The sequence below is a fragment of the Maylandia zebra genome, linkage group LG6, assembly GCF_041146795.1.
Source record: "Maylandia zebra isolate NMK-2024a linkage group LG6, Mzebra_GT3a, whole genome shotgun sequence".
NCBI lineage: Eukaryota > Metazoa > Chordata > Actinopteri > Cichliformes > Cichlidae > Maylandia > Maylandia zebra.
In genome coordinates, this window is record NC_135172.1 from 19,660,430 (window position 1) to 19,678,544 (window position 18,115).

General features: G+C 41.0%; 1 protein-coding gene across 1 annotated transcript; it reads right to left on the minus strand.

Annotated features, from left to right (window-relative positions):
- Positions 1 to 2,830: 2,830 nt before the first annotated feature.
- Positions 2,831 to 14,349, minus strand: LOC143418987 (epidermal growth factor-like protein 6). The gene is made up of 7 exons (XM_076884821.1): positions 14,113 to 14,349; positions 9,822 to 9,931; positions 8,132 to 8,224; positions 7,878 to 8,000; positions 7,255 to 7,374; positions 4,500 to 4,628; positions 2,831 to 3,811 (listed from the first exon to the last, which is right to left on the minus strand). Exons 1-7 carry the CDS (start codon positions 14,187 to 14,189, stop codon positions 3,603 to 3,605), a joined length of 861 nt encoding a protein of 286 aa, XP_076740936.1. The 5' UTR covers positions 14,190 to 14,349; the 3' UTR covers positions 2,831 to 3,602.
- Between the last annotated feature and the right edge of the window lie 3,766 nt (positions 14,350 to 18,115).

An 18,115-nucleotide genomic window follows, 5' to 3' on the forward strand; every position in this document is an offset into this window, starting at 1 on the left:
AAAAGAGAGTTGAGCAATGGATCATACCACATGAGCAGCTGGAAGCGGCCAATGTTTGCTTGATGAATAACACAGAATTAAACGATGGTCAGAATTGTTGATAATTAAATTAATTAGAGCAAATCACTTCTGCAGCAGAACAAAACAAACGCTTCCCTCCTGCTGGAGGACACGCAGGCTGCAGCTGAACAGAAGTACACTGCTTTCCTTAGCGGCTGGGCCCTACTCGCTACCCAGTGTGTTGGCTTCCAAGAAACCTCTGGTCCCAGCCACTTCCCCTCACCTTCTCCAGAGTGGGCATTCCAATATAGATTAGCTGGAAATCTTTCCTGTTCTACTGAGGATAATCCTCCGAACAAGGCTGCTCGGCTCGCATATTAAGAATGATTTAGGCACAGCGAATTCCGGTCAGGTTGAGACTGCTTTCATGTTATGATGTGGCTGTTTCAGTTCTCCTACATACTCTGTGGAGAGAATGGGAGCTGACAGAAGAAAGGAGAGGAAAACTGAGTTCAAAGTCATCATGTGGATTTGTAACATGAATTAGGGTCACTGTTACACTACAGCTCCATCCATTTCAAAGAAAAGAGGAAGTGTGGGTGTGTGCAGAATGAAGGGTGCCTGGGAGTTAACTTTAAAGACGTTTGAGGTCTTGGGGATATTTCCACATCAGGTTTTCCTTCAGCCTCACATGCACACACACACACAGACACACACACATTACCCACCACATAGCAAAACATTCATCAGGACTGTGTTAGTATGAATGGGAATGACAAGAAAGCCCTTCTGGGGGTCACACAGTGGAGAGTATTTACTCCACATAATGTGATTTAAAAGTGACTGAGAGGACACTGCTGCCTTTAAGATAACAGGAAGCTTTAATTATCACCATGTCAAAACTGGGCTAAATGGGTTAGTTAGGCTGCTGTGATGTGACTGAAACAAATGAGCCGTTCGTTTTTCTCAATATATATTCAGCTCATTTCAGTCAAATTCATAAAAAGAAAGAAAGAAAGAAACCCGGGGAGGTTACCACAGGCAGTGAGCTTTCTCCACTCCGGGGTGGATTTCTGTAGGCAGAGGCAAGAAACGAGAAAAGTCTTCCCAACAAGATTTATAATTTTACGCCAAGGGTTCAAGCTTTTTGGCTTGTTCTACCCCCGAGTGGGATTGGTCAGCATTTCGTTCTTTAATTCATTCATGGAAACGCCACCTTATGTTCTTCCTCACAGCGAGTGTGTGTAAGAGGAGATGGGTCCAATCGGAACACAATGTGAGTTTTAGCTGTGGAGAAAAAAAATAAGAAAACACTGGCTCGTTCCAAACGAAAGTGAAAAGGACAGTAAGGGGAAGGACAGGGGTTTTTAGTGGTTTTACACTTCAGTGGTGCTGTTTGAAAGGCCTTTCAGCAACTTGGGTGGCACGGTTGTTCCTAGCATCTCCGTTAATGTATTGTCATTGGCTCCGTGCACTTGTCAGCATCATTGCTCACTTTCTCGGGACAACAATGTTGATTTTGCTTTATATAAGGCGAGGCCAGGCAGCAAGCAGCAGCTCCTCAGAGTCGTACGTGAAATCGGGCTCGTTTTGTGAGAGCTTGTGTCACCGCAGACACGTCCAAATTCCTCTGACGTGTTTATTGTTGCCTTTTATTTCACCGAGGTCATACTGCACGGCTCACCCCCCACACCCCCCCTTTTTTTGCTGCCCCTCCATGAGAAATCTTGTGTGTCGTGTAAACAGAGGACCAGAAAATAACAAGCACAAGAAAAAAGGAAAATTTCCACCCCGGCGTCCCCTCACCTCCCTCCCCTCCCTCCCCTTTCAGTGTACCCACTACTTGTTGTCCTTTATTTGTAGCCTAAGTGCCTTGGCATTAAATCTTATTATTTTTTTGGTAAATAAACCAGTTTCTGGTAGGAATTACACACAACTTGGTGTGAGGTCCTTTTCAGTAAAAGGGGCCTGGATCCTTTTATCTAAAATGTTTTCTATTTCTGCTTTTGTAAGACACTTTTGAGTGCTTTGAAAGAGAGAAACCAGGTTTTTCTTGCGTTTCTGGGGGTGAGGTTGGGGATTTTTCTCAGCATTGTGGTGAGATTTATTCTAAGAGGCTGCATTTTTTCCTGATTTCCCTCTTTGTTCTCTGTAAGTAGTTCCAGGCCCCCCCTCACTCTCTCTCTCTCTCACACACACACACTCGTCTGTGTGTGCGTAAATGCGCACAAAGCTCTGTGATTTTGCACATGGGCGTACGCGTGTGCGCAGGGGAGGCACATGTGTGAATGTGTGCGCGCGAGGCTGAGGCGGGGACTCGACGTGACACCTGCTGTTGGGATGAATAGGGTCAGTGGCAGGGCCCTTCAGCAGGCAGCAGCTGCTTGTTCTCACTACAAACCCGACTCCCCGTGAGCATCAAAGCCTCGGGGACTACAACCGAGGGCCCTGACACAACACACAGTGCCCTCTACCACCATCTCCTATCATTACAGTTATTATCCTCAACTATTGCAATCCTCCCGCCCACCCCCTCTCCCAGGGTCACGATCTTAATCATTCGGAAGGAAACTTGAAATTGACCTGAGAAAAACATCAAAAAGCAAACTTCAATTTCCATTCGTGCGCTCTCTGAAAGCAGGAAGAGGTTTCCAGACAGCTGCTGACAGACAAGGATTCCTGGTATTTGGTTGGTCTGACCTGTCTGTGCTCTCTTGCTGTGTGGTAGTCTGCCCCACGTGTGACTTAGTGGGTCTGAAAAACATTCCCTGTGGCATAACAGAGGGAGAGGGGCAGAAGATAAACAGTGAGGTAGGAAAACATCAGTCTGTGCTTTAGCTGCTTCCAAAGCGAGTCCATCACGTTTATATACCATCTGTTTGGACAGGTTTTTTTTTTTAAATTAGAAATTAAGAAAAAAAAATAACATCGCATTAATCCATAATCACATGGTAGACTTACAAAGTACACATCCTTTGGTAGCATTTTGTTTCACTGGCATTATTCAGAGTTCACAGTGAAGGTAGGACAAATCCAGCATCTTCCCTTATCTATCCACCAGAGGTCAGCCTTTTATTAGCAAAATCTGAAGCCTCACAAAACCGCTTTTTTTCATGAGAAAATTTACATTAAAAGGGGGTAAAAATCTATAAATTACTAGTGATGCAGACCCGATATATGAATGATTTTGCTTTGCTGTGTTGTACAAACAGGGGCGTGTGTCTGAGGTTCTGAGATGAGGCACGGCACTAAAGCCTCCAGCTGGTTATTTGGGCTCAAACATACTATTAAAGTATACACATTGCAGTCCTTTTGCAGTGCACTTGTTAAATGAAGGGTTTGTCTACTTGATACTACACAGGCAGCCGATGGTGCTGTGAATATTTTCAAAAAAAAAAAAAAAAGAAAATGCAAAAAAAGTTTCCAGCTGAGCTGAAAATTCTTAACAAAAACAAACAAGTCGGCTCAAAGTGTTCCCGCCTATTTTTACAGTTGTGCGTGTGGTTTTTTTGTTGGTGATGTTGTTGTTTTTGCTTATTAAATCATTCCTTAATGTTGCATGTCCTTTTTTATTTGACCCATGTAGTTTGCAGGAAGTTGAGCTAAGATGCAGGTGGCAGGAGTCTGGTCCTTTTGCTGAGTTTGTAGTTGAAGTACATGAGAGCCTTGGACTGCGGGGCTCTCCTGGGTTGGCAGGTGCGTCCGTTGCCAAAGAATCCCTCCAAACACAGACAGGTGTAGGAACCATCGGTGTTGAAGCAACGAGCATGGCGGCTGCACCGGTGAGCCCCGGTTAAACATTCATCCTCATCTTTGGAGAAGAAGAGAAGGAAATAATAGTTTGATGGCCTCACAGCATGCGAGTATGCTAGACCTGCTTTACAGTTGTTTTATCGATCAGCGGGAAGAGAGCGAAAAGGTTTTGGGACTGACTCCTCGAAACCTGCCTAATAGATAATTTTGCAGTGTTCATCACACAGATGAAAACAAAAAAAACAGCTTGCGGGTGAGCCCACAGCTGAGTGGGTGAGCTACGAGTGCTCATCAAATAAACATGGTCTCTGGATTCTCTGCTGCCAAAGCACATCTTCACATGATCCCTCTCCTCTGCCAATTAGCGCAGATGAGGAGAACATGTGGGGATGGTGCTGTGATCCATTTAGTCATTTACGGGGCTGACATGGAACCAATTTGAAAGAGATTTTCAAAAATTCATATCACTTCTGGCTTCACTTTGGTGGGAAATGTTATATCTTCTTTGCTCTCTCGCTGTATTTCAGATTTTCTCAACCATTCAAGTCCAAGAAGACAACAAAATTCTATGAATTAGAAAAAAAACCACAAAATACACACACACACACACACACACACACACACACACACACACACGCACACACACACACACACGCACACACACACACACACACACACACACACACACACGCACACACACACACACATACACACGTGACAGTCTGCTCAACAACATTGCTTTTTACCTCGGCATTTAACGGAGCCCTCCAGCGCCCCCATCACAAAACCGTCTTTGCACACACAAACGAAGCTGCCAAAAGTGTTCTTGCACGTCCGCCGTGGTGGACACACATCCTGCTGACACTCGTTTACATCTGGAACACAACGCAAATAAATGTTTGACTTGCACATCACTGAAGTTTTTGTTATTTTGGGGGATACAACAGCTCAGTATACATCACTTCAGAAGACCTTACACTGACTTACATTCATTTCCTGGAGATTTACACTAAACTCTAAATCTAATCTCACCCTAAGCCTAAACCGTGTGTTCACCTTAATGTTTGATGATGACGCCTTAGTTTTTCCCCATGAAGAAGACATGACCACATATTGTGACTCTGTGAACAGAGTCCAAACCATACCATGAGTCCACACCTGGACCACACACACACACACACACACACACACACACACACACACACACACACACACACACACACACACACACGCATGTCTTTCCAGGACAAGGTGCTTTCTTGTCTTCGCTCAAAACAGCAATTACCTTCTAAAACACACAAATGAGTACCTGGAGCTCACGTCATTGCTTTGAAAGGTGCGCTGTTAAAAGACAAGGAATGACCCAAACGCATACAAATTCAGGTGTGGACCATGAAGCTGTGTATGGGTTTTTGGCACACCCTGCAAGTCACTCATGAAAATATAAAATCATAAAGTTTGTGAACCAAGACCACAGATCTATGGAGCTGAACTAGTTTTTAAAGCCGACCTGTTTATGACACTTTAAGCGGGGTATAGATTGAATAAAACCTGGACATCACCAACATTACGTCACAAGTTTGGTTTTAGATTACCAGTTTCAAATCTTCATCATTAATGTTTGGTATTTTGGAGAAGCTACCTTATATGGATGCGAGGGTAGAGTGCCTCGCAGATTCTAGATGGGACACCTCTCAATCAACACAACCACACCCCTAACTCAATTATCAAGGTAGATGAGTTGTAAAAAGAAGAAGGGAAACCATCCACAAAGGCCAAAATGATTTTGCCCCCTCTACCAGGTTGTAAATATGCTTTTCAGTGTTGAAAAATTGGGCATTTTATCATGGGAGTTTATAGGGATTAACTCATTTCTGGAGCCAGCCTCAAGTGGCCACTAAAGGAACTGCAGTTTTTGCCACTTACAAGCTGAACTTATAAATTATCTTTACTGAGGGCTTCATTGATGCATATAAGATCCTACTGAAAAAAACAGAGCATCTTCAGAAAATTATTTGAGAAGTACTAAAAGGAATTTCTAATATTTTGCACTAACCCTGAGCGATAAAGGATTTTTTTGTGTGTTATATTTGAATTATTTTAAATGTCTCTGTACCTAATAAGCTGACAACCAAATATTTCTTTCCTAGGTAATATACTTACTTTAAGGAAGAGGAGGAACACCTGCAGATTTTTTAATTATTATTTGTCATTTGTCCCAGTGTCATTTAAATAGAGCAGTATTTCAGTGAGAGAAAAACAAAAAACAGTGACTTCCCACTGCCTTTGAAGTTGACTAGCTCCCACAAAGAGTGTGTGAATGCGCCTTAACAGCTGCGAGGTTCGCTTCATTACAGGACAGGAGTCGTCAGGAGTTATCGAGAGGGACTCCAGCATTTTAGGTAATTCCCTTCATTTTAGGTTATTAAAGGCTATTTTTACCACTGGGTGGACAGATCAGTGGATGTCTGGTAACTTAGCTGCAGGTAGTTGACATAATGTGCATGCTTTCATCACACTCAACTGAGTGTGGAGGCTTTATTTTTATTTTTAAGCTTTGAGCAAACATTTCCTAATAGATTCATCTATGAGTTCTAATTAAGCATTTATTCAGACCTGACAGTAAGTTGATGATTATAAATCAAAGCTCTTTAGCTCTTTAGACAGACATCAGTTGGAAAATAAAAACCCACTCTCTCCCATATACGAGAATAATGTCACATTGACAACTAACAGCAACAGCAACGGCAATTTTATTTATATAGCACGTTAGATTATACATAAACTCAATGTGCTCAACATAAACGATAAAACATGACACCTTTGTGGGTTAAAGGCAATAAAAACAACAAAATAAAGAAATAAAATACTATTTAATGTGCAGCTTATTATTTTTGAAAACGGGTTAGATCATCAGAGGAAAACAATACGTGCATTTGTGTATCATCTGCATAAGAATGGTAGAATATGTGATTTTTTTTTTTATAAAAGTACCAGGTGGGAGCATGTAGAGGTCAAAGGTAAAGGTTAAAGAGTAATGGACCAAGAACAGACCCTTGAGGAACACCTGATTAAATTTTTATATGTGCAGATCTAAAATTAGTTACTGGAACTAAAAAAAACAACAACCTCTATTCTTTAAGTAGGATTATCAAGAACCTGACCTAAACCAAACCTAAGCCTTAAATTAAAATTAAATTAAAATGTCATGACCAACAGTATCAAAGGTGAAAAAGCGAAAAAGTTCTGATATTTTGCTGAGGAAAGAACGATTAGAAGTAGGTGTATAATTGTTAATGAATCAAACATATTTTTCTAGAGTAGCAGTGTGATTAAGAGACATTCTGTAAAGACCTGTTAATGATATTTACTGCATGGGTAAATTTAAAAAAAAATACAGATTTGAACAGTTACCGGTCTGATTATCGGGTGAATAAAAACTGTGAAAAGTTAGAATCTAAACGGGGTGACATACTGAGGGTGTTTCTAAGGAGGCACTACCTTCACAGGTCTTGTTGTCAGCAGCCAGGTGGAGGCCGGGGGGACACAGACAGCGCGGCGCTCCCCCTCTCTCCATCTGGCAACCAAACTGGCAGTGCAGGGAGGAACATGCGGCCTCTCCTGGAAGACAGACAGGGAAACACTGGCTGAGGATCGGTCAGAGGGTCACACACACTGTCATGCCACCACACAGTACACGAGCGCATGCTCTGCAACACTCAGACCAGTAATGAAGCTGTAAACAGAAACGATAACTGAATGCTCCTTAAAAACTAAAATCTTACATGAATCACTAATTTATGCTCTTTGCTCTTGACCCTGTCACCGCCAAGGTTTGTTATGATATCACTTTCCATAATATAAACTGTAAATTTCAGCCATAAACATTTATGCGAGGCTAAAAGGATGTGTAAGCTGAGTCCTCGGACACTTTAACCTCCTATTATGGTATGAAGACGGTGGAAAGCTTTTTGTAGAAAACTGATCGGAGAGAAATATAATCTGCCAGCACGCAGGCTTTTCTTAATGTGGATTTTAAGCATTCCCCTTGTTGAAATCTCCCAATTCTTTGAATCTTTGGGCTGAACAGAATAATCTAATACCCTCCACAGAAAATTACTCACTGGTGCAGGTGTATCCATCTGCACTGAGTGTGTATCCAGGTTCACAGTAACAGCGATAGCTACCGTGCGTATTCATGCAGCGCTGGGAACACGGCCTCTCCGGCAAACCGCACTCATTCACATCTGGAGTCAATATGAAACATTATTCAAGCGGCAGATAGAAATCCTTGTGGTAAATGATGCAGAATGACGCAGGTAATGGTTAAGAAATCAAAAACATAAGACAGACAACGATTTTGTAAATGATACTCCACCTTCATTGCACTGCGGTCCTTTATAACCCATGGAGCATGAACACTTGTCCGGTCCCACACATTTCCCATTTATGCAGGATCTCTTGCACACCGCTGCGGACAACAACAGACACAATGTAACTTCTGCACACTGGTATGAGCTACATAAAGCAGCATGTAAAGCGTGCACAGGATAATGGAGAAAAACCTAATGTGAGCTATGTTAGCAAGCTAAATGTTTATATAACTGAATAGTTTAAACTGCATTAATGATTAAACCTGATGACAATAATGTGTGCTAAAACAGGTGTTTAAACAGGTGTCTATGGGTGAGGACCTCCAGCTCAGCTGGTTACACTCACTGAATGAAGCTTTGTCTCATAGCGGTGCATTCTGGGTCATTTTTGATGCAATTATCTGACATAGTATGGCTTACACTGTGGTTAACTGTACTAAGAGACAACTTAAGAAGAAATAATACAATTCTATCATTATTTTTTATATATTAGGACGGTTAATAAAGTTAGTTCTCATAGAAATATTGCCAAACAGTAGTCTGACAATTTTAAATCAAACAATCAAGATTTGGTTGAAGTGGCGACTTTCAAGGGATTTCACAAAACACATTGCATTAACTATTTAGGAATTACAGACATTTGTATGCACAGTCCGCCATTTTTAGAGGCTCAAAAGTGTTAAGACAAATGACTAACAAGAAGTTTCATAGCCAGGGGCTCTCATTATTTAATTACAAATTAAGCAGATAAAAGATCTTTGGCTGCTTCCAAGTGGAAATGTCAACATGAGCTCAAAAGACATGTCAGTACAAGAGAGGTAGGTCATGATTAGAAAAAACAAAATCAACGTATTAAAGTGGCACAATCAATAATCTGGTCCATTTTTACAAACATTGAAAGCACTGACCAGCTCAGCAACAATAAAAGGCCCGAAACATCAAAGAGGAACACGCATGTGATTGATTGCAGAATTATTTCCATGGTTAAGTAAAACAATGTCATGACATTTAACCAAGTCAAGAATGGCATCGAGGAGTTCTTCAATCAAAAGGCGCCTTCATCAATGTGCATACACAACAAGGTGCAAACCACTGGTTACACTCTAGAAGAATAAGGCCAGATTAGAGTTTCCCAGGAAACGTCTAAAAGAGCCTGCAAAGTTCTGGGGGAAGAAAATCTCTACAATTCAAGCTTAACTTGTACCAGAATGACACGAAGAGAGAAACTCGATCATGCCAAAGCATATAACATCATCATCAGCATAGGCATGTATGACTGCCAGTGGAGGCGAGTCACTAGTGTTTATTGGTGATGTGACTGCTGATAAAATTATCGGAATGAATTGTGAGGTGTTTTTTCCTGCATCTTGAAACAGAGCTAATAATACTAGACTAATTGAGCCATAAATTATGTGCTGAAAGAAACTGAAGCACCTCATAAAACCAAGGGGAATAGTTAACTCTCAGCATACATTTTACATTTTGCATACAGCTTTAAATGTAAATATACAAAATATACACATTTAATTAATATCAGAAAAATGTCTCAAGAGCAATACTGTCTTTCAGGTTGTTACAGCTTATTATAAAGTACGTGTCATAATATCTCACATTTCTTTCTCTCCTGAGCTCATAAGTGACCTCAGGAGCTGGATAATTGGGGCTGTTGTATTACTGAACTGCAGAATGACTTACGCTCACAAATGCTGTTAACATTCTTCCATCCAAAACAACAGGAAGTCGTCTGACCATAGCTGCAGAGACCCCGACTTTGCTCCGGTTCATCCTCCACTGGCCTGTGGAGGCTGGGACAAGAGGTTATCTGATTATTAATCATCACCAGACCTCCAGGGCTTTAGCACAAAGCCCCTCTTATGCCTGGGAGGTAGGCAGTGCAATTAATCACCAATAAAGTTTTACAGCTATTTGCCATTTGATGGTTTTCCCAGAAGCAGTTGTGAGACAGAGACAATAATATTAGACCAACCACACACAAAAAATGATATTTAAATGTGAAAGAGATGAAGTAAGATAGATTATCCTACTTATGCTGAAATCAGTGTACGGTAGAAATAATGCACTGTATAATAAATAGGGTGTGATTTTGGACATGAGATCGTCTCTTTCTCAGATAGGACATACAAGGACAAAGAAGTAACCGCTTAAGCTGAAAATGTCTTCACTTTTGCAAACAATAAAAACAGAAATGCTCTTGGGAAATCTGTTTCATAAACACCCAGAGACAAGAAGAAAAAGAGAAGACGGAAGAAGGGAAGTAACAGAAATAAATAAATTCCAGATTAGTTAGTAGATGAGATCACATCACAAGCAGGGATGAACATAAATCACAGCAAGCTGGAAACAGAGTTTAGTCTTAATACAGATGTTTCCCAGTGTTCACTGATGGTACTGCAGAGCACGTCTCAGTGTGCATATGTAGTGAACAACACAAAGCCAAAACAAAAGCAAGACAATATTATTGGTTCATCTGCTAAATTAATAATTTGATTAATTTAGGCATCATTTGAGTTGTCCATCGACATTACAACTACAGGACCTGTGTAGTGTATAATAATACTAAGGTTGCAGTATAAGTGTGCTTACTGCTGTTTTGGGTTACAGTAGCATGTGTTATATTTATTATATTTATAAGTGTTTTAGTACAAAGAGCAAGAAACATTTTCATTGTTTTGTTACTTTTTTCTTCTTCACTCACCTTTTTGACTCACTTAATCATTTGTTATTATTAATCTGTGGCTCTCCTTCACAGTGTATTTTATGTCCCATCTTCCTTCTTTCACCCCCAACTGTTCACGCCCTGAGCCTTATTCTGCTGGAGATTTCTTCCTGTTAAAAGGGAGTTTTTTCTTCCCACAGTCGCCAAAGTGCTTGCTCATATGGGGTCACCTGATTGTTGGGGGTTCCCTTGTTTCCTCTGCATTATTTTAGGGTCTTTACCTTACAGTATAAAGTGCCTCAAGGAAACTGTGATTTGGCGCTGTATAACTAAAACTAAAATTAAACTAAAAAAATTAATTACTTTGCACTTGACCAGAAATATAACCTTAAGGGTTAAAAAAAACTCTTTGGGGCTAAAATCACCAAAATTCTTAATAAGATTCAAAATTAGATTAATTAGATGCACTTACTATCTACCTAAGATCTACTCTAACTTCTCTACTAACCAAGTTTGAGTAAAACTTGAAAAAGTGCAATGGAAATGGGAGACTGCTCACCTTCAAACTAAAAGTTGTGCCTCAGTGTTTCAAATAGTGCAACTTTTATTTTGAAGGCCAAGGGTCTCACAGTTTTAGTATCCTCAGAGAATAGTTTGCAAGTGTTTGTAAAGAAGTCAGCATATTCTTAATCACTTGACTGTACATATCATGATAATTGACAGACCTTCAAATTGGCAGAGCAGTTAGCATCAGATGGACACGTGTGTGCAAAACCTCCATACCTTCAGACAGATTTAGAAGTGTCTCATTAACCCAAAGTTACTTCCTGGAGGTGTCACCAAGAAGTCTGCGGAGCAGTAACACTTTCTAGAAGGTCAGTTTTAAATAAGGGCTAGCTAGCTAGGTAGGTTGCTAGCTAGGTTAGCATGCAAAATGGTGAACAAAAAGGTTGCCATAACAACAGAATATTCAGCATTAACCAAAGGTTAGTTTAGCTTTTACTTTAACAACTTCTTCACTCAGTCAAAACTAAATTTAAAAAGTCTATGTTGTCTCAAAATATTCATGATATCTTTTACTTGTATTTGGATTTTTCTACTCTTCTATATATGAATACCCCACACTTTAAATCAGTTGTAACCAATGTTCGCTCTAAGCTGCGTGCATGCTCAATTGCGCAGTGTTGGCATGGTCTCTGTGCACAGAAAATCTGTGTTGCGCACATAGAAAAAAAAATCTAACCTGAATTGAAATTAAAATAAATAAGTTAACAATTCTGTTTTCCAGTGTTAGTCAGTAAGTGACTGGCTGCTCCAGTATGGGATTAGACGATGCCACCTTATCCCATAGTCCAGCCGCTGATGTGATTCACATTCGTATATACGCAGCTAATCAACGTCATTGACAGGCTATGACAGCGTCCTTATGTGCTGACACCGGTGTTTTAGCTAGCAAAGCGGCGTGGCTGATGTGGAGTGAAGCCACGTTCATGACAACGTGTACAACCATTGGAGATGTGAGCAGGACAGACGGAACAACTGACGGAAAAAGTGTGGACTATGCCACAATTTAAAAACTATACCAGTTTTTAAATTGTGTTGATGGGCCACGTAAAACCAGAGTTATGATAAAAATTTACGCAATGTTTGTTTTTTTCCTGAATACTATTGTTGTTTATATTTACTGCTGTTTTTACGGAAGAAACCGTAAAAACAGCGTTTTATAAGGAAAACCTCGAAAGCACTCTCCGCCTGTGAGCAAAAACACACACACCCCTCCACCCTTTCCTATTGGTGGAAAAATGTACTCTGTGGACCAATAAAAAAATGATATAGCAACATGGCATTTAGTTGTTTAGGAAGGGGGGGGGAGTGTTAGGAGTGACAGCGGTGTTTTGAGATGTGAGAGATTTGCGACGTTTAGCGCAAATCTTGTGTAGTTAGCATGTTGTGTAGTCAATAGTTTTGTTGTGTGTGTCAGAACAATGAGGCGACTGCTGAATGTTAAGGTGTTACAGCAGTGATACATCTCCTGTTGTCAGGCCTGCAGGTATCAGGCTGTTGTTCTCCTTTATCTCATAGTGGACAGAAATTATTTTTTGGAGTGGCACAAATAATTTGTGCGGCATCAAATTTGATGAAGAACACCTGATTGTTCTGTAAATAGTTTTGAAATGTTTATTTAAACAATCGCCCTTGGCTGCATTTTTAGGTAAACAGCTGCAAAAAACTTTGTTGTTTGCATAACTATATAATGAATTGCCCAACGTTGGTCATTATATACTGTATTTTGCAGACAGAGAGTTACAGGACTCTCTCCCAGACCACAGACTCATACTCATAATGCAAGTCAGAGCAAATAAATAAATGAATAAATAAATAAAGTTGTGTTTTCAAAATTGGAGTTCAAGTTACTTTTACGTCCAATAGTATTAACATACTACACAGGCCAATGACTAGATTCTTTTTTAAATTTTCATTGTAAGTGGGCTAAAGCAGTTAATTAAAAGTAGTCTAACATAAATGTAAATGCTGTAATTTGATTCTTTTAATAAACCATGTAACTTGGGTGGATTCGATGCTGGCGTGACCACAGTGCACACGTCTGCTGTTGCTCACAGTGGTCCAAGGGACCGCTCAGGGAGTTTGTGTGTTCACTCAGACACATGAAAAATTAGAGGGAACTTTGGTTGTAACTCTTGTCAGACCTTTCTACAGTTCCATATACACCCAGACTCATACTATTAGCAAAAGAAAAGCTTAATTCTTTTTAATCACGTGGCTTTGTTTTTTCTACATCTTTGATTCTATATTACTTCAACCATGCCCATCTGTTCATTTTTTATTGGATCTGTCAAGCATACTGCTGCCTATTTAAAGCATCTGTACACTGTAACTACTTATGAAACACTTTCCTCATCCCGAGTCTTTAACAAAAAAAGTCCTTCTATTCTATACAATCACAATTTCTCCCTTATTATTTGCTTTCATCAGCAAATGTGTATTAAAACTCAATTGCCTGCAGGATCACCATGTGAGCTGCATTTGTAGCTGCTCTTAAATCTCCATGTTAACAGGCTATTAAATGATCTAATACAAAGCAAGTGGATTAATTTAAGATGTTCACACTGTACAGGAAGAAAGAGTCACAACCATTACTTTTTTAAAAAGGCTTTTACAATATTCTTATGGTATTACGTTCACTTTTACCAGCTTTAGGGAAAACTGAAAAAAAATCTGCATGTTTTTTAAGAAAATTTAACAAATTCAAATTTCCTTCAAATAGAAATACTTTCAGAAAACTCTTACCCATCCCAATGATCAGCCAGAGAAAAGAAAACAAAATGTGCCATCACCACAAAGACTTGCTGACTTAGTTTGGTCATTTTGTTCCACCACAGTTTCTATTTTAACCTCTGAACTACATATTAGCTTCTGCTATCCTCGGACGTTCTCGTTTTTCAGTGTCTGTGTGCTCGAAAAGCAGCGTTATCTTCTATCTTGCATGCCAAGGGGCATTTAGGTGTATGTGTGAGTGTTGAAGAGCGGAGGGAGTAATTGCAAGGTGCTGAGAGCAAGAGGTGTGACAGCTCACCTGTGTAAGAGACGCAAAATATAGAGTGGGACACAAAGAGAGGCGCAGGGACGAAAGAGAGAAATAAAAGAGGGAAGGAGGTGTGAGATTGCAAAGAAGCTAAAAAAATCAGATCACTGGTCTGGGTCATTTACTGACTTGTTCCAATCCATATCACACTGCCTTCAACAGCAGATGTAGTTTGTGCTGCTGTCATTGTTCTAACAGTGCCTCCAAAGTCAAAGTGTTTGAGTGCCTATCTGCAGTCCACACTTATAACCCAATGAAAACGCCCCACTGAGACCCTGAAGAAAGTTTTGGGCTTTAAATAGGCTAAACTTTAATACAGTAGCTCTTTTCCAGTCTTACAGAACAAAGCACTTAAAGCGCATACACATTCACAGAGCACATGCCACACACGCTGCTGATTGGTCTGAGGCAGCTGGATTGTTTTCAGACTGTACTCCGGGTTGATTTATCAAGATTTGTGTGACCGTTTAGCCTCACTGCCAATGAGGAAAAGAAAATCCAGATAAGGGAACGATATCCTGGGTATGTTGAACTTTTCTTTGGAGTAAAGGCCCCACGAGACCACAAGGGCAGCACAGCAGACGATCCAAAAAACCAAAACAAAACATGAAAACAGTGGACTGATTGGGGATGAGAAACAGGTGGGGAATGAGGCACAGGTGACAGTAATCAGACACAAGTGGAGACAATCAGAGCGACAAAGGCACGAGACAAAGACAGGAAGGGAAAACAAAAACGGGACAATCAACAGAAAATTATCTATCAAAGAAAACGAGGGAACAACCAAAAGACAAATAACCGACACCGAGACATGTAACACTGGGGTTAAAGCAAATGAAAGTACACGAGAAATGCGAGAAAGAGTAGCTACCAACCAAAGCTTAGCACTTTTTTCCCCTTTTAGTGTTGGTTGTTGCTTACAGTACCGAGGGTTGGGACTGAGATCTCAGGGTTGGAAATAACTGCTGGCAGCCTCAGAGGCTGTGTCTTTGAAGCCTTAACTATTACCAGGACTGATCAGAGTGCAATCAGTTGTATTAAGCTCAAAGACGGGGTCCGTGTCTAGAGGCCTGGTGGTCTGCTCACTAGGCTAGACACACACTCACACTCACACACACAAATCCTGCTTTAAGGCTGCATCTGTCTGATGGATGAGCATGAGCTGGTAAAAAGTCTTTTCTTTCTTTTTAAAATAAGTTTATGTCATGAGTTAGCCTCCCTACAGCACACCAAACTGATTATGCATCTACCCACCACGCTCAAGCATTATTCAGCTCATTCATCCAGTTTTCAGTAAAATGGACCTTTTCTGCTCGCAGCCGACACCTCTGTTTGTCTGGCCTCAAAGCAACAAGTAACACATATTTGGCATGTTCCTTCAAAACCATTCAGCTAATTATGAGATTACTGCAAGTAGGTGGCCCCGGGGTGTCACCGCTGCAGAGGAGACCATAAAACCAGCATAAACACCCTCAGACTGCAAACCACACAGTTTTTAAAATCAGCCAATGATGCTTGTAGAGAAACTGGATTATTTGTGGTGCTGGGTGGGACGAAAGAAGTTGCCGTTCAGGGTGAGTTCACTTTCAACCCACACGCACAGAGGGCCCCACCCAGCCCTTCACCTTGGATGGTTTTTGTCAAACGTGTCACCACCACATGTCACAGAGCGAGTTGGAAAGAAACCATAAAATGGTTGTGCGTGGTCTGCCTCAAATTAGTGCCAAACCTCACTCCGTATCTGTCACACACAATACCATTAAACTTAATCCCGCCTGCCAAAAAGGGGAACGCGGCGAGGGGGAACGGGGGAAAGCGGAAAGTGGCCATCGACAGCGAAGAGAGAGTGATAAACGCTGTCGGTGTTAGCTCAGTGTGTGGCAAGTGCAGGAGTCGATCGGGGGAGTTGAGCTCTGCTCTCTCCCATCTGCCAGCATGGACGCAGTGGGAGAGGATCAAGATTTCAAGTGTGCCTCTGAGCCAATCTGCAGATTCTCCCCCCACCGCCTTCCACTGCCTCTGACCACATTAGAGCTGTAACACATTGGTGGTCTTTGATTCCTCAGCTTGAAAAAGGATGCCCCCACAAAGAGATCAGATATCATTCGGAGCTCCTTCGCAACCCCAGCTCGCTCCAAAGTACAGTGTGTCCGTCATAAATGATAAAGTTGAGTGAATCGCTGTGAAGTGAAAATACGATTCCTGGAACAGTTTTGGTGGTTAATCGCACAGAACATACAGTGAGCCCTTCTGCTCTTATTAAATTGCACTTAGTCATATGTGATAGTGACATGCGGGTGCTCTAAGTGACAATTCAGATGCATTCTCACATTTTTTTGAGGGGTATTTAAAGTTAAAAGCACGGAAAGTCGAATTAAACCTAATTTTACAGCTGCTGGTAATCATTTTGGAGTTGAACGTTGTCACTAATGGATTAATTTAGACTACCTTGTCCAGGCTTCTTCTGCAAATTTTTTTCATTAGTTGGAGTTTCTGGAATATTAAATGTGTAGAGGATTTACTTGAGAATAAATTGCAGTTTTGTTAAATAAAATTATAAAAACGTGTGTAAGAAAGTCATGGAATCATTTCTCTTTGAACGACATCGATTTTTGACATAGTTCATGGATTTTCTTAACTGCTTCTTAACTTGCAGGGTGCTGGAAACTATTCCAGCTGTCAGGACACCCGGGACAGGTCGCTAGCCCTCATGTCTAGAACTGAGAAAAAAACCCTCTAGTAACTACAGTCCCATTTAGATTTGTCAGTCAACCGAACAAGTGTGTTCTCCGGCATAGTAGGAACATTCAAACTCCACACAGAAATGCCTCAGAGCACCCAGAGGTTTAAATCCAGAACACTGAGATCACGAAGTCCTCGTTATCTGCCACTTTCTCTTTGAATCCTCTTAAAAATGAACTTCCAGCGCTGCAGCTCTGGGCACATTTCTATCAATCTGTTATCAGTACTGACACAAAACATATAGACTTGTGGGCTGGTGTTCTTAGCGCAGTAGCTGCCCAGCAGAGATCAGAGTAAACAGCTGATAGGGGGAAAAGGCATTCAATTGACTGCACCTGAGGGGACACTAAAACACCTGCTTTCAACATTTGTATAGTTTCTGTTATGGACGTGCATGTGTACACATCCATCCATTAGTGTCTCTTTAAGTTTCATCAGGGCTGAGTCCTTATTGATAGAGCACTTTGGACTTGCGCTTTTCTCAACGACACCGATTTTCTATAGAGACTGATGACACGGGTAGATATTCTCCAGCAGGAATAAATTGATGTGTTAACATCTGGCATGTTTAGTCGCATGTTCTCCTTAAATTGCTGGCTGTCTGAGCGGTAGGGATGGGTATCGTTTAGGTTTTATCCGATACCGGTGCCAAATCGGTACTTTTGAAACGGTGCCGGTGCTCAAACGGTGCTCAAACCGGTGCTTAAAGAATGGAGAACACAAAATTGGTCCAAAAACCTCTCATGTTCAGCTGTTTTTTGTAAAAAGATAACAATGTTAGCCTTTTCTGCAGCTATGGGGCATATATGGTATCACTCTTGGCTGGAAGCAGGGCTTAAACAATGGAAAAAACACAAACTTTGTCCTAAACCTCTCATGTTTAACTGTTTTCCACTTTTTCTTTGGTCATTTTAGCCTTTTTGGCCAGGGTGAAGAGAGTATCTGCCATCAAACAAGAGGACAGCC